Raw genomic sequence first — 19,993 nt, 5'->3', positions numbered from 1 at the left:
AACACATGATCCCTTCTATGGGGATCTGTATCAGCACAACATCCACAGAATGGTGTGTAAGATATGCCTACATTTAATCGTAGGAGAAAAAAGAGACTGTTTGGACATATGCCTGCATGCATCTATATAAGATCACATTTGATAACATAGTATTAATGCCAAATTTCTTCTACCGGTTTCAAAGATTCTCTGGTGAGGGGGGGGGAAGCAGAAAACAATTGATATCTACCCCAGGGGAAGGAAAGACACTGATATTAGAGAAGACAAGGAAGGCTTCAATTGCTGATTGTGATGAACATCTATTAAGCTACACCACTTTATTGTTTAATACTGAGGTGCAAAAGAGAAACATGCTTGGATGATTCACTGGGAGACAATTGCTAACAGTCCCTTTTAGTTAGACATTTTTTCTTTACAATTTGGCAATCACTAATGGCAGGATTGTGGTCTTGAATGTAATATGCCGGCAGTAATGCTTGACATTCCCCATCCCTTAAGGCCATATGTCACTAACAATGTGCTGCTGTTCACCAGTATCCTCCTTCATATTTATTTTCTTACCTACAGGCACAATTTTTCTCGTACTCCCCACAATCTCAACACATTCACCCACCCATAAGATCCAAGCAAGTCCCTCTCCTTTAAAAAACAACCATTACATCTTTCTTCGAAAAACATTATATGTAATGCTTACTTTAAAAAAAATATATATTTTATATATGGCATTTTGTTGTTGTATGTAGGAAATGGCTCTTTCTGCAGGGTCACCCCCAAACATTTTGCCTTCCCCCTTTCCTTTTTGCTGAACTCCTTTTTGTTGGCTCTAGGCCTTTGGGAATTTTACCACTGCTAACCAGTGGTAAAGTGCATGTGCTCTTTCCCTAAAACAAGGTAACATTGACATATCCACAATTTACACATTTAATTTACTTAAAAGTCTCTAGTAAAGTGCACTACATGTGTACAGGGTCTGTAAATGAAATGCTACTAGCGGGCCTTCAGCACTGATTGTGCCACCCACTTCAGTAGACCTGGAAACATGCCTCAGGCTTGCCATTGCAAAGCCTGTTTGTGCAGTTTAAACTCCCACTTCGACTTGGCAATTTAACCCACTTACCAGGCCCAACCCTTCCTTTTTAATACATATAGGTCACCCCTAAAGTAGGGCTTGGCAGCCCTAAAGGCAGTGTGCAGTGTAATTAAAATGTTGGACATGTACTTTTAAGTGTTACAAGTCCAGGAAGAGAAAAACACTTAAATGTGCTTATCACCACTTCACGGCCTATCTTGCCTATAGGTTAACCTGGGAATGCCTTAATGTATTTTATAAGTGTAATTTCCAATTAGGACAAGATGGACATTTTGAGTTTGGTGTCTCTGGACACAAAATTTAAAATCACAACTTATGGTGAAGTCAGATTTTAAATTGTAAGTCTGAAAATGCCACTTGTAGAAAGTTGTCATTTTCTTACTTTAACCACTTTGTCCCTCTGTCTCTTAATACAAGTCTGGGGTGGGTGACAGCTGGGCTTTGTACAGTCCCTCTAGACAGTCACACTCAAAGGGAGCTGAGGGGTGCCTTCACATCCTGATGGACCATTACCAGGCTGATGGGCCTTTCTGAGCTGGATGGGAGGGAGGAGCCGACACTTGCACCTAAGTAGGGCCCAGCCACACAAACAGCTGCCCCCTGTAGTGAATCTGGGGCCAGTGCAGGAAGGGCAGGGACCTTGTAGACTTCAAAGGCCTCTCTTTGAAGTCTTCCCACTTCAAAGGCACAACTGGTTATACGTACTGAACCCCTGACATCACCAACTCAGCACACTCTGAACTTTAGGACACTGCCAAGAAGCAGGACTACTGAGCTGCTGAAAGAACTGACACACTGCTGGATTCACCTGGATTGCTGGACTCCTGCTGTGCTGCCCTTCAAACTATTGCCCCTTGCTTGGTGGTAAGAAGGACTGGATGAAGCTCAATGATGACGTGGGATCTGACAGTGCGGCTGGACGACAACACATTGCTTTCATCGCCCGGAGCTCGACGACGACGTGGAACCAGACTGTGTGACTCAGATCAGACACATTCCCTACAGTCCTTCGGATCGACGACGATGTATCTCCTCCTCCGCTCCTTGCAGTTTCTCTTCGACATTGAGCGTTTAGCTCTAGGAAGGAACTGTTTTAGTTGGGCCTGCGTGGCTTCTGTACCCGATCCGGGTTCTACTTATTGTATTTTTGTCATTTGGTCTAGTTTAATTTTTCTAACCTAGTGTGGAATATTTGTGTGTGGCTCTTTCACTGTTTTACTCTAAGTGTTGCTTGAATACATAACACATTGCCTCTTAGGTTAAGTTTGACTGCCATGTGCCATGCTACCAGAGGGTGAGCATGGCTTAATTTAGGATGTGTATCTGAAGTACCCTGAAAATGTGGGCCATAACCTCCTGATTATGGGGGATTTTAATTTGCATCCTTGTATAGACCCATTGCATAAATGTTTACCAGAAATGGTGTGTGATCGGGCAGACTGTCTCCATATGGAGCATCCAAAGGAGGGTGAACTGTGTAATGACTTTTTGAATGACCATGACCTCTCTTTGGCTATGTCTTTAAAAGACCCTCTATTTCGCTTTGATACCCCTACGTTTAAAGGGCATGGAAGGGGTACCTTCATAGACCACATACTGGTCTCGCAGACGATGCAAACTTTCGTGGATTCTTTTACCATTGACTTTAGTGAATTCAGTGACCATAATCCTCTTATAATCGGTCTAAACTGCCCATGGTTCAAAAAAGGTATTACGAGTATCAGGCAAGGTAGTTTGGTTACAACAGATGGTAAGAGGCGCTTAAAATGGTCTATGGTCTCTGAGGATGTCCTCTATAAGAATATCACTGAAGGCTGTGCCGAGGACATCAAAGTTTGTATGAATGAGGGAGGTGAACCCAAGTTGGTTTTAGAAGCGTACCAAAATATCACGGAAAGGGTATCAGCATTTCTATCGGTCCCATATAAACCCCAACTTAACTCAGGCCCGAGATGGTTCTGTCATGACTGTACTCTAGCTGCCCGTAATTTGAGGGTAGCCTTGGCAGCAACCCCGAGGAACAGGGAGGCGGTAAAACTATGTAGAAAGGAATATAAGGCTACTATTGCTGCCCGTAAAGAGTTTTTGAAGAAAGAGGCCTGGGAGGAATTGCTTGATCCCTCCACTTTGAATAACAGTACTAAATTTTGGGGTCTGGTAAAGAAACCTTTTTTGACTGGGGACTCGGGAGATGGACTGGTATGTTGTATAACTAAGGAGGAATGGGAGAGTCATTTTAAAAGTTTATATTATTCAGAAGCTGATGCAACTATGGTTGCTGTCCCCTCTGATATGGACAGTACTGCCATCATTTTTTATATAAATGAGGTTCTGGTTGCTATAAAGGGTCTTACTGCTAACAAAGCCCCTGGCCCTGATGGAATACCACCTGATCTTTATAAATATGATCCGGACTTTTGGGCTCCCATTCTGACTGCTGTTTTCAATGCAGCAGTCATTTTGGGCTGCCCGGAGACTTGGGATCTCTCAACAATAGTTCCGGTCTTTAAGAAAGGAGACAGGGGTAGTGCTTTGTGTTATCGCCCAATCTCGTTAATTGATTCAATGGTGAAGATAATGGGGAGAGTTATACTCCAACGCCTAACAAGCTGGTCGTACGAGAACAATATTCTGTCGACCTCTCAATATGGTTTTTGTGAAGGGCGTTCAACTATAACTCAATGTCTTAATTTGTTTCTTATATTGAGTAAATATACTGTTGTGTATAAAGGAACAATTCACCTTGCCTTCATGGATCTGTCCTCTGCCTTCGACTGTGTTAACAGGGGGAGGCTGTGGCAGACCATGAAGGATAAAGGTATTGATAAGGGGATTGTGGAGTTCCTTGCGGACCTGCACAATGACACAAGAGCTAACGTGAGGTTTTCATCGACCGGGGAAACTACAGGAAGTTTTAGCATCAACAAAGGAGTACGTCAGGGGTGTATTTTGGCCCCTTTTCTTTTTAACTTTTATATAAATGACCTTGAGGCTGTGTTACAAGAGGTAAAATCAGACTGCCCTAGAGTTGGTCTGAGGGGTATCCCTCTACTTTTATACGCTGACGATGCGGTCTTAATTTCCAGAACTGAAGTTGGTCTACAGGCACTATTGAATGTTTTTAATAATTTCATGTCTGATAGGGATCTTAAGGTCAACAATTCAAAATCTTATATTATGCATGTTGGCCGACAACCAAAGAAGAAGTTTAATTTTAAACTGAATAATGTCCCGATCCCTACCACCCAAACATTCACCTATTTAGGTATCTTATTTGATACCAAACTTAATTGGGCTCCTCACCTGGCCAAAAAAAAGGGGGAAATGTCTAGAGCCAATGCTTCCATCTTCAATATTGCGTCTAAACTGGGGAATAAACCAAATGTGGCTATGATGAAATTATACAACTCTAAATCCATAGCCACTGCTGTATATGGTAGTGAGATATGGGGCTACATAAATGGCGAACAACTACAAATAGTTGAAAATAAATTTTTAAAACGCCTGTTATGTGTCCCATGTAGTACCTCGAACTTAATTGCGCATGAAGAACTGGGCTGCCAGTATCTATCCGACATTGTCGGTTTAAAACCTCTGTTATGCTGGATAAAACTATAGTTAAGTGATGAAATCCCTCTAACACACTTGATAGTGGAAGACCTTATATCACTTGATCATGCCATGTGTGTGCCTTGGCTTAAATACCTGAAGTCCCAATTTTTGAAACTTGGTCGCCTGAATCTGTTTGATAATCCGAGGGATATAGTCAAGGGTGATGTAGTAGCAATTAAAAAAGCTTTCTCTATGAAATGTATTGCCCTAAGAGATGAAGTTGAGCTCTTAAAACCTAATGTTAGAAAGTATATTATGCTGAGTACTTGTAACTCTATGGAAAAGTATCTAACATGCTCCTTCACCTCACATGAGAAATTTTTGCTGACCCGATTCAGGCTTAACATTTTCCATCTTCTCTTATTTAGACCCACGGTAGATATTTTTAAGAAACCTGTAGCTCCCTGTGGCTGCGACGGGAAGTCTCCACAGGATATGCTACATTTTATGGTTTTATGTACATTTTATGAATATCCCCGTAGGAGATATCTTCTCACCCTTTTAAAGAAACTGAATTTTAAACAAATTAGACCTGCCTTTATGTATTTACAGATGCTGTACCCGGATAGTGTCCTCCAGGTGTTAGAATTTTTAAAATTGACACTAAGATTTAGAAAATGTTTAGATGAGTAAATGTAACTACCTCTGAACTATCAGTCGCCCATTGCACCAATGCACTTTTTTTCCTGTACTGTTTTGCCTTTGCACTCTTTTATGGAATTTATTTATGTATTGTATGTGTGTGTGATTGATTTTGTTATTAATGTGATGTTTTTTAATATGAACTGTTTATTGATGTGTACTTTTATGGATTGAAAATATCCGAAATAAAGTCATTATCTATCTATCTACCCTGACTAAAATGGTGGTCCCTACTTGGACAAGGTGCATACCTCTGCCAACTAGAGACCCCATTTCTAACACTATCAGAAATTAAAGATTGTTTATGGATTCTGCTCTATTCTGTGGTATTTTACATGCAACATGCATTGTGCTCCCTTTGCCCAGAGAATTCATCAAAAAATATTCATCATATGAAAAAACAAGGGAGTATCTTCTGTCTTAATGAGGTTCTCATGCACAAAGCATGCCGGTGATTCTTCAAGAAGTCACAATTGTGCAAAGAAGTCATTATCTTCATTCCAGTAAGAAGTAAGGGAACCTACAAATTCCAGCTCTCCACAATGTCATTCACTGGAATTGGTCAATAGAAGGTGTCTTGTATTTCTGTACAGGCTAGCTAATAGAATAGTATGCATTACTCTCGTCTTTTCATTGTCACTGTTTGTAAGTGATAGTTTAAACTTGGCAAGATCATACCATCCAGGGTGGCAATCATATTGTATTTATGCTTAGTGAAAACGATTGGGTTGCATTCCTTCTCGGCTATTGGTTCTCATACATAAAGGGTATGAGTACAGCCACAGTGTGTGTTGATGATGATGTTCATTTTTATTAGGTATTGCCTGCCGGCACTTGCTGCAAGACATTTTGTGTAATATAAGGGGCCTGGCTTAATTGTCACTCTTATTAGCTGCCTCTTAATTGGCCACAGGTTACCAATATCAATTTCTGTTCTTTGGTTTGCAGCATAGACAGAGTACTGATTGGTGTCCATCCACTACTCGCTGTAATTCTGGTACTATTTTTTTTCTTAATAATTCCCATCCTTTTTGCTTTTTTCCCGTCCTTTCCCTCCTCAGTTGCTTCGTCCCCACTCATCTCCATTCACTTCAAGTCCCTCCAGATTGTTCAAAAATTGTTTACACTTCGATTTGTGCCTTTCTTGCATCTCGCTTTCAAAAAAATATTCCCAGTTGGGCACTTTGCTCCTCCTCCAGAGTTCCATTTTCTGTCCCTGCATCTAATACTGCAGACTGGATATTCAGCATTTAGGACAATTATTGGTTCCACAGGGTTCTTCTAGCTACTCATTGTGGCTGTTGCCTCAGTGTAATTGTAGGATACCTCAGTGAGGTGATTGAGCATTAATTTGCACCAGCAGCAAAATACTCAGACTAAGCATAATACACACTGTTGTCTTTAGTGCTCTGAATCCTCATTCTAAACCTTTTCCTCACACTTTAAAACACACCTATTAATGGCACAGAATAAATGGAACGGACAATACCTCGTCACTTCTTGCCCCTTCCTCACTCACAAAAGGTTTTCTTGCTAACATTTTAATTCCCTGTGTTTCTCCCCTGATCCTGAACACCCTGTACTGACTACACTGGATAACTCAACTCCTACCTTTCTAGACATTAACCACCGGTACCCTCGCACGTACCAATAAACTGGTTGTTTGTCCGTGTTGCTTTTTCTCCTCTCACTGTTATGTACCCCAACCTAGGCCTAAGTAGCTAAACGACCTTTCACCTACATCTGTCCTATCTTGCTCTGCATAACGGTTCTAGCACTGACCTTTTACCCAGTTATGTGCTGAATAAATGTCGATTTGTTTCCTTGAAACTAGCCTCATTTATAATGCATGAGGTGTCTTAGTAAAGTCCCGTGCACATGACGAACCTAACAGGATTAACATATAAAAGTTATGGTCATCTTCATCTTAGGGCGACAGAACTACTTCATAGTTGCAGGTATTGATTTAGGCTCATTTACATAATCGTACTCACAACATATCGATTGTGGTAGATAGACCGATAGAGGAGATGCTTCCAAGCTGACACAGACACTGGCAACTCAGCATCTTAAGGAAACTCAAACCTTATCTCCATGCTCATGACATTAAGGTTGCAGTGCAAGCATTAGTGATCTCAAAGCTGGACAATGGCAGCACCACGCTTTGCAGCTTGTCCAGAGTGAAGACTGCTCCTCTTAAGGTTGCCCTAAATTCTGCTGCTTGGCTCATAATTGGCACTAAAAAATACAACCATATTTCTCCAGACCTGCTGTCCCTGAAATGGCTTCCACATGAGGCTTGGATACGGTTACAAATTGCATGCATGGCACACAAAGCCATCCACTTCAATACCCCGCTTTACCTCGCTCACAAACTGGAGCTCTCATGTGGTTCGAGAGCCTCCAGAAGCGCCAGCACCTCTCTGTTCAAACCACAAAACTTCAAGAAAAGAAAAACCTACACCCGAGCCTTCTCAGGTATTGCTCCAAGGATTTGTAACTCCCTACCCCGCGAAGTTCATCAACCAATCAATCAGTCATTTGTAAAGCGCACTACATATCCGCGAGGGTCTCAAGGCCCTGGGGGGTGGGGGGGGCTGCTACTGATCGAACAGCCAGGTCTTGAGTGTTCTCCTGAAGGTCAGCAGGTCTTGGGTCTGTCTTAGGCTCAGTGGGAGGGTGTTCCATGTTTTGGCGGCGAGGTGGGAGACGGATCTCCCGCCGGTGGTAGTTCTTCGGATGTGCGGGATGGTGGCTAGTGAGAGGTCGGCAGAGCATAGCTGGCGGTTGGGGGTGTAGAAGGAGAGGCGTCTGTTGAGGTAGGCAGGGCCGGTCTTGTGAAGTGCCTTGTGTGTGTGGATGAGGAGCTTGAAGGATATCCTCTTGTTGACGGAGAGCCAGTGCAAGTTTCTCAGGTGGGGGGTGATGTGGCTGTGACATGGTACGTCGAGGATCAGTCGTGCCGAGGCGTTTTGGATGTGTTTTAGTTGTTTGATGAGCTTGGTCTGGGCTCTTGCGTAGAGGGCGTTTCCGTAGTCGAGTCTGCTGCTGACGAGGGCCTGGGTGACTGTCTTTCTTGTTTCTGATGGGATCCATTTGTAGTTCTTGCGGAGCATGCGGAGGGTGTTGAAGCAGGAGGAGGAGATGGCGTTGACTTGCTTGGTCATTGAGAGCGTTGAGTCTAGGATGATTCCCAGGTTGCGTGCGTGGCCTGTGGGTGTCGGGGTTGTCCTCAGTGCCGTCAGCCACCAGGAGTCGTCCCAGGCTGAAGGGTTGGAGCCGAGGATGAGAACCTCCGTCTTGTCCGAGTTCAGCTTCAGGCGGCTGATCTTCATCCAGTTGGTGACGGCCTTCATTCCTTCGTGGAGGTTGGCTTTGGTGGTGATGGGGTCCTTGGTGAGGGAGAGGATCAGTTGAGTGTCGTCGGCGTAGGAGATTATGTTGAGGTTGTGCTGTCGGGCAACGTGTGCGTCAGGGTGAACCCTTCTGCTGTCCCCTTCAAAAAAGAAGTCAAAGGGATCCTGATTAAGAAATTTCTGCCTCAACCTGGCTACTCCATTCGATATTGAGGCTACAATAGTTGGATGCCGGACTTTACATGACTGTGAATTTTTCGCTTTGTTGGGTTCTGTTTTGTTTGCTTGTATCCTCCTTGATGTATAACTGTAAAGCTCTCCGATACCCTCGGTGGTCATGTTCGCGCTATATAACACTTTCCAAATAAAAATAAATAAACTGGGGTCCCGGCCTGCAGATGCTCCTGCATGCAGAGGTCTGACATCCCTTGCGGGGTGTCCAACTCAAGACCAAGACTGGGTCCTTCATTCTCCCCCATCAAGAACTGTGGTTGGCTGTTTCCTAGGGGATTCTTGGCTTTACACCCACATACATGCTAGGTACACTTGGGTAGGGTCAGCATCGTAGGAGTACACTTAAATACTGTCATGATTATATGCCTGCATATATTCACTGTCTTAGCACCATGGTAGAATTCTACCTTCTATTTACCCTGTTGGCGCTTGTAATCTTCTACATTTGTTTCTGTCTAATGACTGTTGCAGCAAACATGTTTTATACTAGAATGACGCTGGTTCAATAAATGCTTATTGAAAACGTCCCCAACATTTTTTCTGTGAATCTCTCTGAGACCAAGTGAGCACGAGTGACTGAGCGAGAAATACTGTACTGTTTCCACTATCCCTGAAGGATCAAGGATTGATATGTTACATAGTTGCCTGGAACAATTTGCTCCATGGTAAGGTTAGGGGCTTATGGTGGCACTGTGAGCTAGCTGGTCTGTAGGCAGACATATCCTGTGGGGCTGTTCGGAAGACTATTATAGAAAACCAAGTAAGCGATGGGGTCTGAGGGAGCACACAACCAACCTGGACAAATCCCCCTACTGACAATATATATACACAGAAGTCCAGGGGTTAAGAGAAGCAAAAAACTACAAAGATAACAACCAACAGATAAGCAGAGGACCTTACAGAACCTGTATGGAGATAAAACTACAACCTAGTTATAAAGTCCTCATAAAGAGGACGAAATCCCATCACCCACCGTGGTGGCATGCTTCATCATGTGGGATCTCCTCTTAACCAAACCTGGTTTGGCTAATGAGCTACTACTCCCAGGGTGAATCTATGGGAGGAGCTCGCAGATGTTTTAAACTACGCTGATGAAACGAGATCTCCTAAAGATCGATGAGGCTAGCCTAAGTTAGGTGAGGCCCTATAGTGCAGTGTAAGACTTGGTGATATAAAATTGACTACAGGAACAAAAAAATCTTTAATTGAAAATATCCCTGTGCCAATGTTAAAAAAAGAGTAGTGGCGCGATCTGATCAAATTGACGAGCGCGCTAACAAAAACCAAGAAAAGGTCTACATGTTTCAGCCCAACAAGATCAGTAAATTATGATCAGGGCTTTCTTCAGGACCAAATTACAAAAGTACTGCAACTGCAAACTAGTGCTTAAGTGAGCACTGGCGTGAACTTGTGTCTAAAAAACTTGGCAAGTAGAACGATACAACCAACCTTGTACCACAGGATCAATTACAGAAATTTGAAATCCAACCGGTCAAGAAGGTAAGTGCCTGTATCAATTTGACAAAACACAAAACAAAAAAAGGAAATTAATAACTAGGAGATGTACGCCAAACAAGTCTGTAGCCAATACATATCAGAACAATCAAACAACTAGATAAGAATCTTACCCGTAATGAAATCGGGACTAAGCCTGCCGCTCCTGGTAGCAACTCAGGGCGTGAGGCACCGCTCTGTGAAAGAAGAGATTAAAACCATGATCTAGTATAGTGAAGAATGTATGCAACAAAGATGTAACAGGCAACGAAACTTGTCGCCCTCTCAACTAATTCAAATGACAACCCCTCAACAAGAAGGGAAAAATGGTATTAAAGAATACTTCTTAGATAGCTCAACAATAGTGACAGCATAAACTCTTGCTCTTTGTCAGGAACGGATACCCTTCATGAATGAAACTAGGGTAAATCGTATTCAACTGGTACATGACAGTGTGTGGTTCTCGTTCACATAGAGCCTCTTGGGCTCTCAGCACACAAACAAGCCGGGGCAATAGTTATAGAAGAGAACCCCAAGGCCAATGGTGTCAGCGTATGATTTTCTTCAATGACAAAAAAAGGTACCATTCATGGATCCACCAGAGTAAAACGTATTCGTCTGGTGTTTAGAGGTACGTAACTCCCGTGTATGGCCAACCTCAAACTGTCAGCACTAATGCCGACTAGGGCGGTAGTTAGAAAGAAAACCACCTCAATGTAAAATTGGAGCCACCCGCCCGTAAACTCCAAGAAATCACCAAAGTGGACTTAAACATAAACACTGCCAGTAGTGTACCAGTAGCATCAAGTGATGATCGTAGGATCTACTCTTCCAAAATCATGGTGAGGGACTACCAATCACCCAAAACCAGCAGTTCGGAAACAGAAGCAGTGATTGAAAAGCCAGCGAAAGTAAATAGGTCAGAGTGCCTAAACACGGAGTGTCTTACCTCTCCGTCGCTGCCCCGAGCCTCCTTCCTGGATGCTGACGGCGGCAACCAGAGAACGGCAAACACTGGGGTAAAATAGCACAAAGCGCGCCTAGTCACGCAACGGAGCGTCATGACGTGACGCGTTAGGACAGGACTAAAGGTCGCACTAGATGACATGGCAACAGGCCCGGGGAGTCTGGGAAATGTAGTGAACCAACCATGGAGCATCAGGACGGCTCAAAGAAAACTAGGAGACACACCGCCCCACGAAACTGCATGATCGCGGGCAACGATCCCCCCCCAGAAAAGCAGATACTGTGCTAAAAAGTCAATCAATTAGTATTGGTCACAATGTAAGCATAGAGAACTGAATAAAGCTAACCTCCCAAATAGAGCAAAAGTGTGTTGGAAAGCAAAAGGTAGTGTTAGTCACGGTGTTGACATGGACGACAGTTTGCAGAAGAACGTGCACGCCATACACTGGACTACCTAGCGAAGTCACTACCAATAGGTTACGCACTAATTAAGGGCTAATGGAAAAGCACAATGTACAGATAAACCGTAGTACATCGCGCCAAAATAACCCAAGCCAAATCTCAATAAAGGTTAATAACTACAGATAGGACCATGGTATGGAGTCATTCAGACCGCCGCGGTCACTTTGTAACTTAAACACCCAACGTTGCTCTTTGCTGAAAAGAAATTTAGACACATCAGCAACGTGCGTAGGAATAAAGGGTTGTTCAAGTATAGTCCAGGACATCTGATCAGGACTATGATTGCACTCCAGAAAATGGTTGGTCAATCTCGTTGATGCTTTCTGCATCGAATAGTACTCTTATGTTCCATGATACGTTGTTTTACTTTTCTTATGGTCATGCCCACATATTGTTTCTGGCAAGGGCAAGTGATTAAGTATATGACCTTCTCACTATTGCAATTAGTGTAGCGCAGTTGTTTTCACGGTTTAGATAAACCAATGTTAACCTCGGTAGTATGTCTTGTCTGTGCACAGACCACGCATCCACCACAGGGATAGTGCCCCTGGACAGGTGGAAGATTCCATAGAGGATTAGCAACGGCTCGAGGTGTACTCAGAGGTCTAGTGTGGACCATGACGTCACGAAGATTGTTGCCCCTTTTGTACGAAAACAGAGGGAAAGCCAGTTTGACTTGGCCAGTATTAAAAATTTGCCAATGTTTCCGCACGATCTTCTGAATTCGATTGGAAGCTGTACTGAAGGTGTTCACAAAAGTCAATCTATCATGTGGTGCTTTAGGAACAGAGACTTCCAAAAGAGCATCCCGGTTGTTATTGGCTGCTCGTTTATAAGACTGTTTGATTAACTTCGATGGATAGTTTCTGGATTTGAGATTGTGCGAAAGAACATTGGCATGTCTAGTAAAGCCTTCGGTGGTGGAACAATTCCGTCTCAAACGAAGGAACTGACCAAATGGCAGGCCAGTCCTCAGTCCCTTCGGATGGAAACTGTCAAATTTCAGCAAAGAATTTCTGGCCATGGGTTTGGTGTACAGTTCACTACCAAGACCTCCATCTGAAGGAAAAATCCAGAGGTCCAAGAAAGCCAAACCCAATTTACTAAATTCCACTGTAAAATTAAGGAAAACGTTTTGGTCATTGAGCCAGTGATGAAAGGCCGTTAGAGAGACATCGTCTCCTCTCCATATGACCAAAACGTCATCGATGTAACGTTTCCATAATTTGATGGAACCGAGAAAAGGATTGGTTGACGTGAGTACATGGTTCTGCTCGAACAGGTGGACGTAGAGATTGGCCAGGCTGGGGGCAAAAACGCTGCCCATCGAAGTACCGGAGATCTGGAGGAAAAACCGGTCTTCAAATTTGAAAAAGTTTTCAGTCATGGCCAGCCTGGCACACTCCATTATGAAAGGAACAGGTGAGCTCAGTGGCTCCACGATGTTGTCCAATAGCGATCTGATCGCTTCAAGTGTGTCACCCTGGGGGATACATGTGTACAGCGATTCTACATCGAAGCTGAATAGTTAGTTTCAGTGTTAAAATCGATACCAGGTGAATGTTTTGACCCCTTCTGAAACAAATGTTCTTAACAAGGGGTTAGGTTTTGTACCCACCAATTCAGGTGATCCTTTCATGATCCAGTGTGAATTAGCCAAATTCTTTCGGAAGATTAGATTACGGTTTTTCTTCCAAGACAAAACTGATCATAATGCTACTCCAATGGATCTTGTTGCAGACAGTGATCCACCTTACCACCAGCAAGTTCAGTACCCCCTCTTGTACTGGCATTTGAAACAGCGGTTTCCCTTGAGGTTTCGAAACTAGACATGGGTTCTGACAACCATTATCACAATCTTTCTAATATTGACAAAAAGGCCATTGATACCCTGTCCAAAAATGCGGCTATTACCATCAAGCCTGCCGACAAAGGTGGTGCTATTGTCATACTCGATATCACAGATTATCGTGAAGAATGCCTGCGGCAACTCAACAATGCGAGTTTTTATAAACTGTTGAGTTCCGATCCCACGGCGAGACTCCAAAAGAGATTGGGGAACTGGTGTCCAAAGGGAAATTGGAAGGATGGATTTCTAGTCACGAGGCTGACTACTTGGTGACTATTCATCCTGTGACTCCTTATTTTTATACATTGCCTAAAGTGCACAAGGAGCAACGTCCTCCTCCTGGAAGACCTATTATTTCGGGCATCGGTTCACTTTTAGAACCCCTGTCTTCCTTTGCAGATGTGTTTTTGAGACCTTTGGTAAAAACGATGCCCACGTTTCTTCAAGATACCAAGGACGTCTTGAACATGCTACCTGGTATCGATTTTAACACTGAAACTGACTATTTAGTCAGCTTCGATGTAGAATCGCTGTACACATGTATCCCCAGGGTGACACACTTGAAGCGATCAGATCGCTATTGGACAACATCGTGGAGCCACTGAGCTCACCTGTTCCTTTCATAATGGAGTGTGCCGGGCTGGCCATGACGGAAAACTTTTTAAAGTTTGAAGACCAGTTTTTCCTCCAGATCTCCGGTACTTCGATGGGCAGCGTTTTTGCCCCCAGCCTGGCCAATCTCTACGTCCACCTGTTCGAGCAGAACCATGTACTCACGCCAACCAATCCTTTTCTCGGTTTCATCAAAAAATGGAAAAGTTACATCGATGACGTTTTGGTCATATGGAGAGGAGACGATGTCTCTCTAACGGCCTTTCATCACTGGCTCAATGACCAAAACGTTTTCCTTAATTTTACAGTGGAATTTAGTAAATTGGGTTTGGCTTTCTTGGACCTCTGGATTTTTCCTTCAGATGGAGGTCTTGGTAGTGAACTGTACACCAAACCCATGGTCAGAAATTCTTTGCTGAAATTTGACAGTTTCCATCCGAAGGGACTGAGGACTGGCCGGCCATTTGGTCAGTTCCTTCGTTTGAGACGGAATTGTTCCACCACCGAAGCCTTTACTAGACATGCCAATGTTATTTCGCACAATCTCAAATCCAGAAACTATCCATCGAAGTTAATCAAACAGTCTTATAAACGAGCAGCCAATAACAACCGGGATGCTCTTTTGGAAGTCTCTGTTCCTAAAGCACCACATGATAGATTGACTTTTGTGAACACCTTCAGTACAGCTTCCAATCGAATTCAGAAGATCGTGCGGAAACATTGGCAAATTTTTAATACTGGCCAAGTCAAACTGGCTTTCCCTCTGTTTTTGTACAAAAGGGGCAACAATCTTCGTGACGCCATGGTCCACACTAGACCTCGGAGTAAACCACGAGCCGTTGCTAATCCTCTATGGAATCTTCCACCTGTCCAGGGACACTATCCCTGTGGAGAATGCGTGGTCTGTGCACAGACAAGACATACTACCGAGGTTAACATTGGTTTATCTAAACCGTGGAAACAACTGCGCCACACTAATTGCAATAGTGAGAAGGGCATATACTTAATCACTTGCCCTTGCCAGAAACAATATGTGGGCATGACCGTAAGAAAAGTGAAACAACGTATCATGGAACATAAGAGTACTATTCGATGCAGAAAGGCATCAACGAGATTGACCAACCATTTTCTGGAGTGCAATCATAGTCCTGATCAGATGTCCTGGACTATACTTTAACAACCCTTTATTCCTACGCACGTTGCTGATGTGTCTAAATTTCTTTTCAACAAAGAGCAACGTTGGGTATTTAAGTTACAAAGTGACAGCGGCGGTCTGAATGACTCCATACCATGGTCCTATCTGTAGTTATTAACCTTTATTGAGATTTGGCTTGGGTTATTTTGGCGCAATGTACTACGGTTTATCTGTACATTGTGCTTTTCTATTAGCCCTTGATTAATGCGTAACCTAATGGTAGTGACTTCGCTAGGCAGTCCAGTGTATGGCGTGCACGTTCTTCTGCAAACTGTCGTCCATGTCAACACCGTGACTAACACTACCTTTTGCTTTCCAACACACTTTTGCTCTATTTGGGAGGTTAGCTTTATTCAGTTCTCTATGCTTACATTGTGACCAATACTAATTGATTGACTTTTTTGCACAGTATCAACTTTTCTGGGGGGGATCGTTACCCGCGATCATGCAGTTTCGTGGGGCGGTGTGTCTCCTAGTTTTCTTTGAGCCGTCCTGATGCTCCATGGTTGTTTCACTACATTTCCCAGACTCCCCAGGCCTGTTGCCATGTCATCTAGTGCGACCTCTAGTCCTGTCCTAGCGCGTCACGTCATGACGCTTCGTTGCGTGACTAGGCGCGCTTTGTGCTATTTCACCCCGGTGTTTGACGTTCTCTGGTTGCCGACGTCAGCATCCAGGAAGGAGGCTCGGGGCAGCGACGGAGAGGTAAGACACTCCGTGTTTAGGCACTCTGACCTATTTACTTTCGCTGGCTTTTCAATCACTGCTTCTGTTTCCGAACTGCTGGTTTTGGGCGATTGCTAGTCCCTCACCATGATTTTGGGAGAGTAGATCCTACGGGCGGGTGGCTTCAATTTTACATTGAGGTGGTTTTCTTTCTAACTACTGCCCTAGTCAGCATTAGTGCTGACAGTTTATGAGGTTGGCCATACACGGGAGTTACGTACCTCTAAACACCAGACGAATACGTTTTACTCTGGGTGAATCCATGAATGGTACCTTTTTTTGTCATTGAAGAAAATCATACGCTGACACCATTGGCCTTGGGGTTCTCTTCTATAACTATTGCCCCGGCTTGTTTGTGTGCTGAGAGCCCAAGAGGCTCTATGTGAACGAGAACAACACACTGTCATGTACCAGTTGAATACGATTTACCCTAGTTTCATTCATGAAGGGTATCCGTTCCTGACAAAGAGCAAGAGTTTATGCTGTCACTATTGTTGAGCTATCTAAGAAGTATTCTTTAATACCATTGTTCCCTTCTTGTTGAGGGGTTGTCATTTGAATTAGTTGAGAGGGCGACAAGTTTTGTTGCCTGTTACATCTTTGTTGCATACATTCTTCACTATACTAGATCATGGTTTTAATCTCTTCTTTCACAGAGCGGTGCCTCACGGCCTGAGTTGCTACCAGGAGCGGCAGGCTTAGTTCCGATTTCATTACGGGTAAGATTCTCATCTAGTTGTTTGATTGTTCCGATATGTATTGGCTACAGACTTGTTTGGAGTACATCTCCTAGTTATTAATTTCCTTTTTTTGTTTTGTGTTTTGTCAAATTGATACAGGCACTTACCTTCTTGACCGGTTGGATTTCAAATTTCTGTAATTGATCCTGTGGTACAAGGTTGGTTGTATCGTTCTACTTGCCAAGTTTTGTAGACACAAGTTCACGCCAGTGCTCACTTATGCACTAGCTTGCAGTTGCAGTAGTTTTGTAATTTGGCCCTGAAGAAAGCCCTGATCATAATTTACTGATCTTGTTGGGCTGAAACATGTAGACCCTTTCTTGGTTTTTGTTAGCGCGCTCGTCAATTTGATCAGATCGCGCCACTACTCTGTTTTTAACATTGGCTCAGGGATATTTTCAATTAAAGATTTTTTTGTTCCTGTAGTCAATTTTATATCACTAAGTCTTACACTGCACTATAGGGCCTCACCTAACTTAGGCTAGCCTCATCGATCTTTAGGAGATCTCGTTTCATCAGCGTAGTTTAAAACATCCGCGAGCTCCTCCCATAGATTCTCCCTGGGAGTAGTAGCTCCTTAGCCAAACCAGGTTTGGTTAAGAGGAGATCCCACATGATGAAGCATGCCACCACGGTGGGTGATAGGATTTCGTCCTCTTTATGAGGACTTTATAACTAGGTTGTAGTTTTATCTCCATACAGGTTATGTAAGGTCCTCTGCTTATCTGTTGGTTGTTGTCTTTATAGTTTTTTGCTTCTCTTAACCCCTGGACTTCTGTGTATATACGATGTTCGGACGACACCAATCCCTTAGTTTATGTTACCTACAAACGCACAAATCCTTTGTATTTTTAGGAATTACACGACACCAACCCCCCACTCTTATCCATATTGCTTTTTATCCTCTCACCCCATCCTTGCCCATATTGCTTCTTTCCTCCCACCCTCCCGTTGTCTGTTGCCCTCCACCCACCATATGAAAAAAATACTTTGACGCAGCCAGTGCTGGCCAAGTCATTGTTCCTTTTTCCTAGTCCCACCTCTCACTGTCCATGCTGCCCACTCCAACCTCCCTCCCATTGTTCATGCTGCCCACCCACCATAAGAAAAAAGCAATATGGCTTGGCCAGCGTTAGCCAGAATGTTGGCATTGCCATTCAAACAAAACTGTTGTTTCAAGCTCTCTTTCTTAATAATTCTTAACAATTCCTAAATATGTAAATACCTGTTTGAGAATGGAAGGTCAGATGGTGTGCAGTAGCTGTACTGGTCCATGACATGAGTAAAGATTTCCTGACCTTCAGATAATGAGGGTGAACCTCTCCAAACAAACTGAAGATTCTAAAAAAGATCAAGAATGAAACATTAAACTGTGAGTACAGTAGCTGCCATCTACAATAGCACAGATCAGGTTTTTGTAACCACATAAAAAGCGGCTCTCATGCACAAAGCCAACACCTACACACACGGAAACCTGGATGAACGACTCCTCAGCGCCCGACATCGCCATCGCCGTCCCAGAGGGCTACAAGATCATCCGGAGAGACCGCGACAACCAGACTGGAGGAGGCATCGCCATCATCCACAGAGACACCATCCGTATCTCGACCAACGCCGACAACACCCTGACATCCGCCGAACACCTGCACTTCCAGATCCACACCGACCCCAAGACCACCCTCAGAGGCACCCTGATCTACCGACCCCCGGGACCACGCACTCAATTCAGCGAAGACATCGCCGACTTCATCAGCCCGCACGCCCTCCCCTCGGCCGACTACATCCTCCTCGGGGACATCAACTTCCACCTGGAGAACAACAACGACCGCAACACCACCACCCTGCTTGACAACCTCGCCACCCTCGGACTCAAGCAGCTGGTGACCACCCCCACCCACCTCGCCGGACACACACTCGACGCCATCTTCTCGTCCAGCAAAGACATCTCCTTCAGCCACGCCACTGGACTCCACTGGACGGACCACAGCTGCATCCACTTCACCTTCAAAAGAACCACGGTCCACCACCACCAGCAACAGGCCGCACGAAGAAGCTGGAACAAGATCACAGCCGAACAACTCACCACATCCCTGAGCCAGCACCCTCCCGCCAGCTCACCGAACCCCAGCCAAGCCGCCGACAACCTCACGAAATGGATCTCCACCTGCGCGGACGAGCTCGCCCCTCTGAGGACCCCACCCAGCAGACCCGGAAGCAAGAAGGCCCCTTGGTTCACCGACGAACTCAAGAGCTCCAAGAAGAACTGCCGAGCCCTCGAGAAAGCATGGAGAAGAGACCCAACGCCGGACAACATGACTACCCTCAAGCTCGCCACCCGAAGGCACCATCAACTGATCCATGCCACCAAGAAAACAGCATTCAAGGACCGGTTGGACAACAACGCACACAACAGCAAGGAACTCTTCAACATCGTCAGAGAGCTCTCCAACCCCAACGCCGGAACCAACGACATCACCCCATCGCAAGACCTCTGCAACTCCCTCGCCTCCTACTTCCACAACAAGATCGCTGACATACACAACAGCTTCAGAACACAACCAACGCTCCCCACGACCAAACCAACGCCCCCCACCACCACCCTCAACGCCTGGACACCGATCAACCTCGAAGACACCATCAGCACGATGAACTCCATCTACTCCGGTTCCCCAACCGACCCCTGCCCTCACCACATCTTCAACAAGGCCGACGCTGTCATCGCACCCCACCTGCGGGACATCATCAACACCTCCCTCAACACCGCCACCTTCCCTGAGAGCTGGAAGCACGCCGAACTCAGCGCTCTACTAAAGAAACCAACGGCGGACCCCACCGAACTCAAGAACTACCGCCCCATCTCGCTCCTCCCGTTTCCAGCCAAAGTCGTCGAGAAGACCATCAACAAGCAACTGGCAGCCTTCCTCGAGACGACTGGTTCCCTCGACCCTTCCCAGTCAGGCTTCCGGGCCAACCACAGCACCGAGACCGCCCTCATCGCTGCCACAGACGACATCC

The 19,993-nt window shown here is 44.7% G+C and overlaps 1 protein-coding gene across 1 annotated transcript in view; it reads right to left on the bottom strand.

Moving 5' to 3' along the window:
• The window catches only part of MAN2B2 (mannosidase alpha class 2B member 2), a 389,507-nt gene that overhangs the window by 253,533 nt on the left and 115,981 nt on the right, over positions 1 to 19,993 (bottom strand). Inside the window, exon 5 of the mRNA XM_085642446.1 lies at positions 18,204 to 18,319. Coding sequence (XP_085498572.1) covers positions 18,204 to 18,319 — 116 coding nt within the window. The remainder of the gene's footprint in view (positions 1 to 18,203; positions 18,320 to 19,993) is intronic.

The sequence above is a fragment of the Triturus cristatus genome, chromosome 2_2, assembly GCF_964204655.1.
Source record: "Triturus cristatus chromosome 2_2, aTriCri1.1, whole genome shotgun sequence".
NCBI lineage: Eukaryota > Metazoa > Chordata > Amphibia > Caudata > Salamandridae > Triturus > Triturus cristatus.
This window is presented reverse-complemented; position numbering and strand designations above follow the sequence as displayed.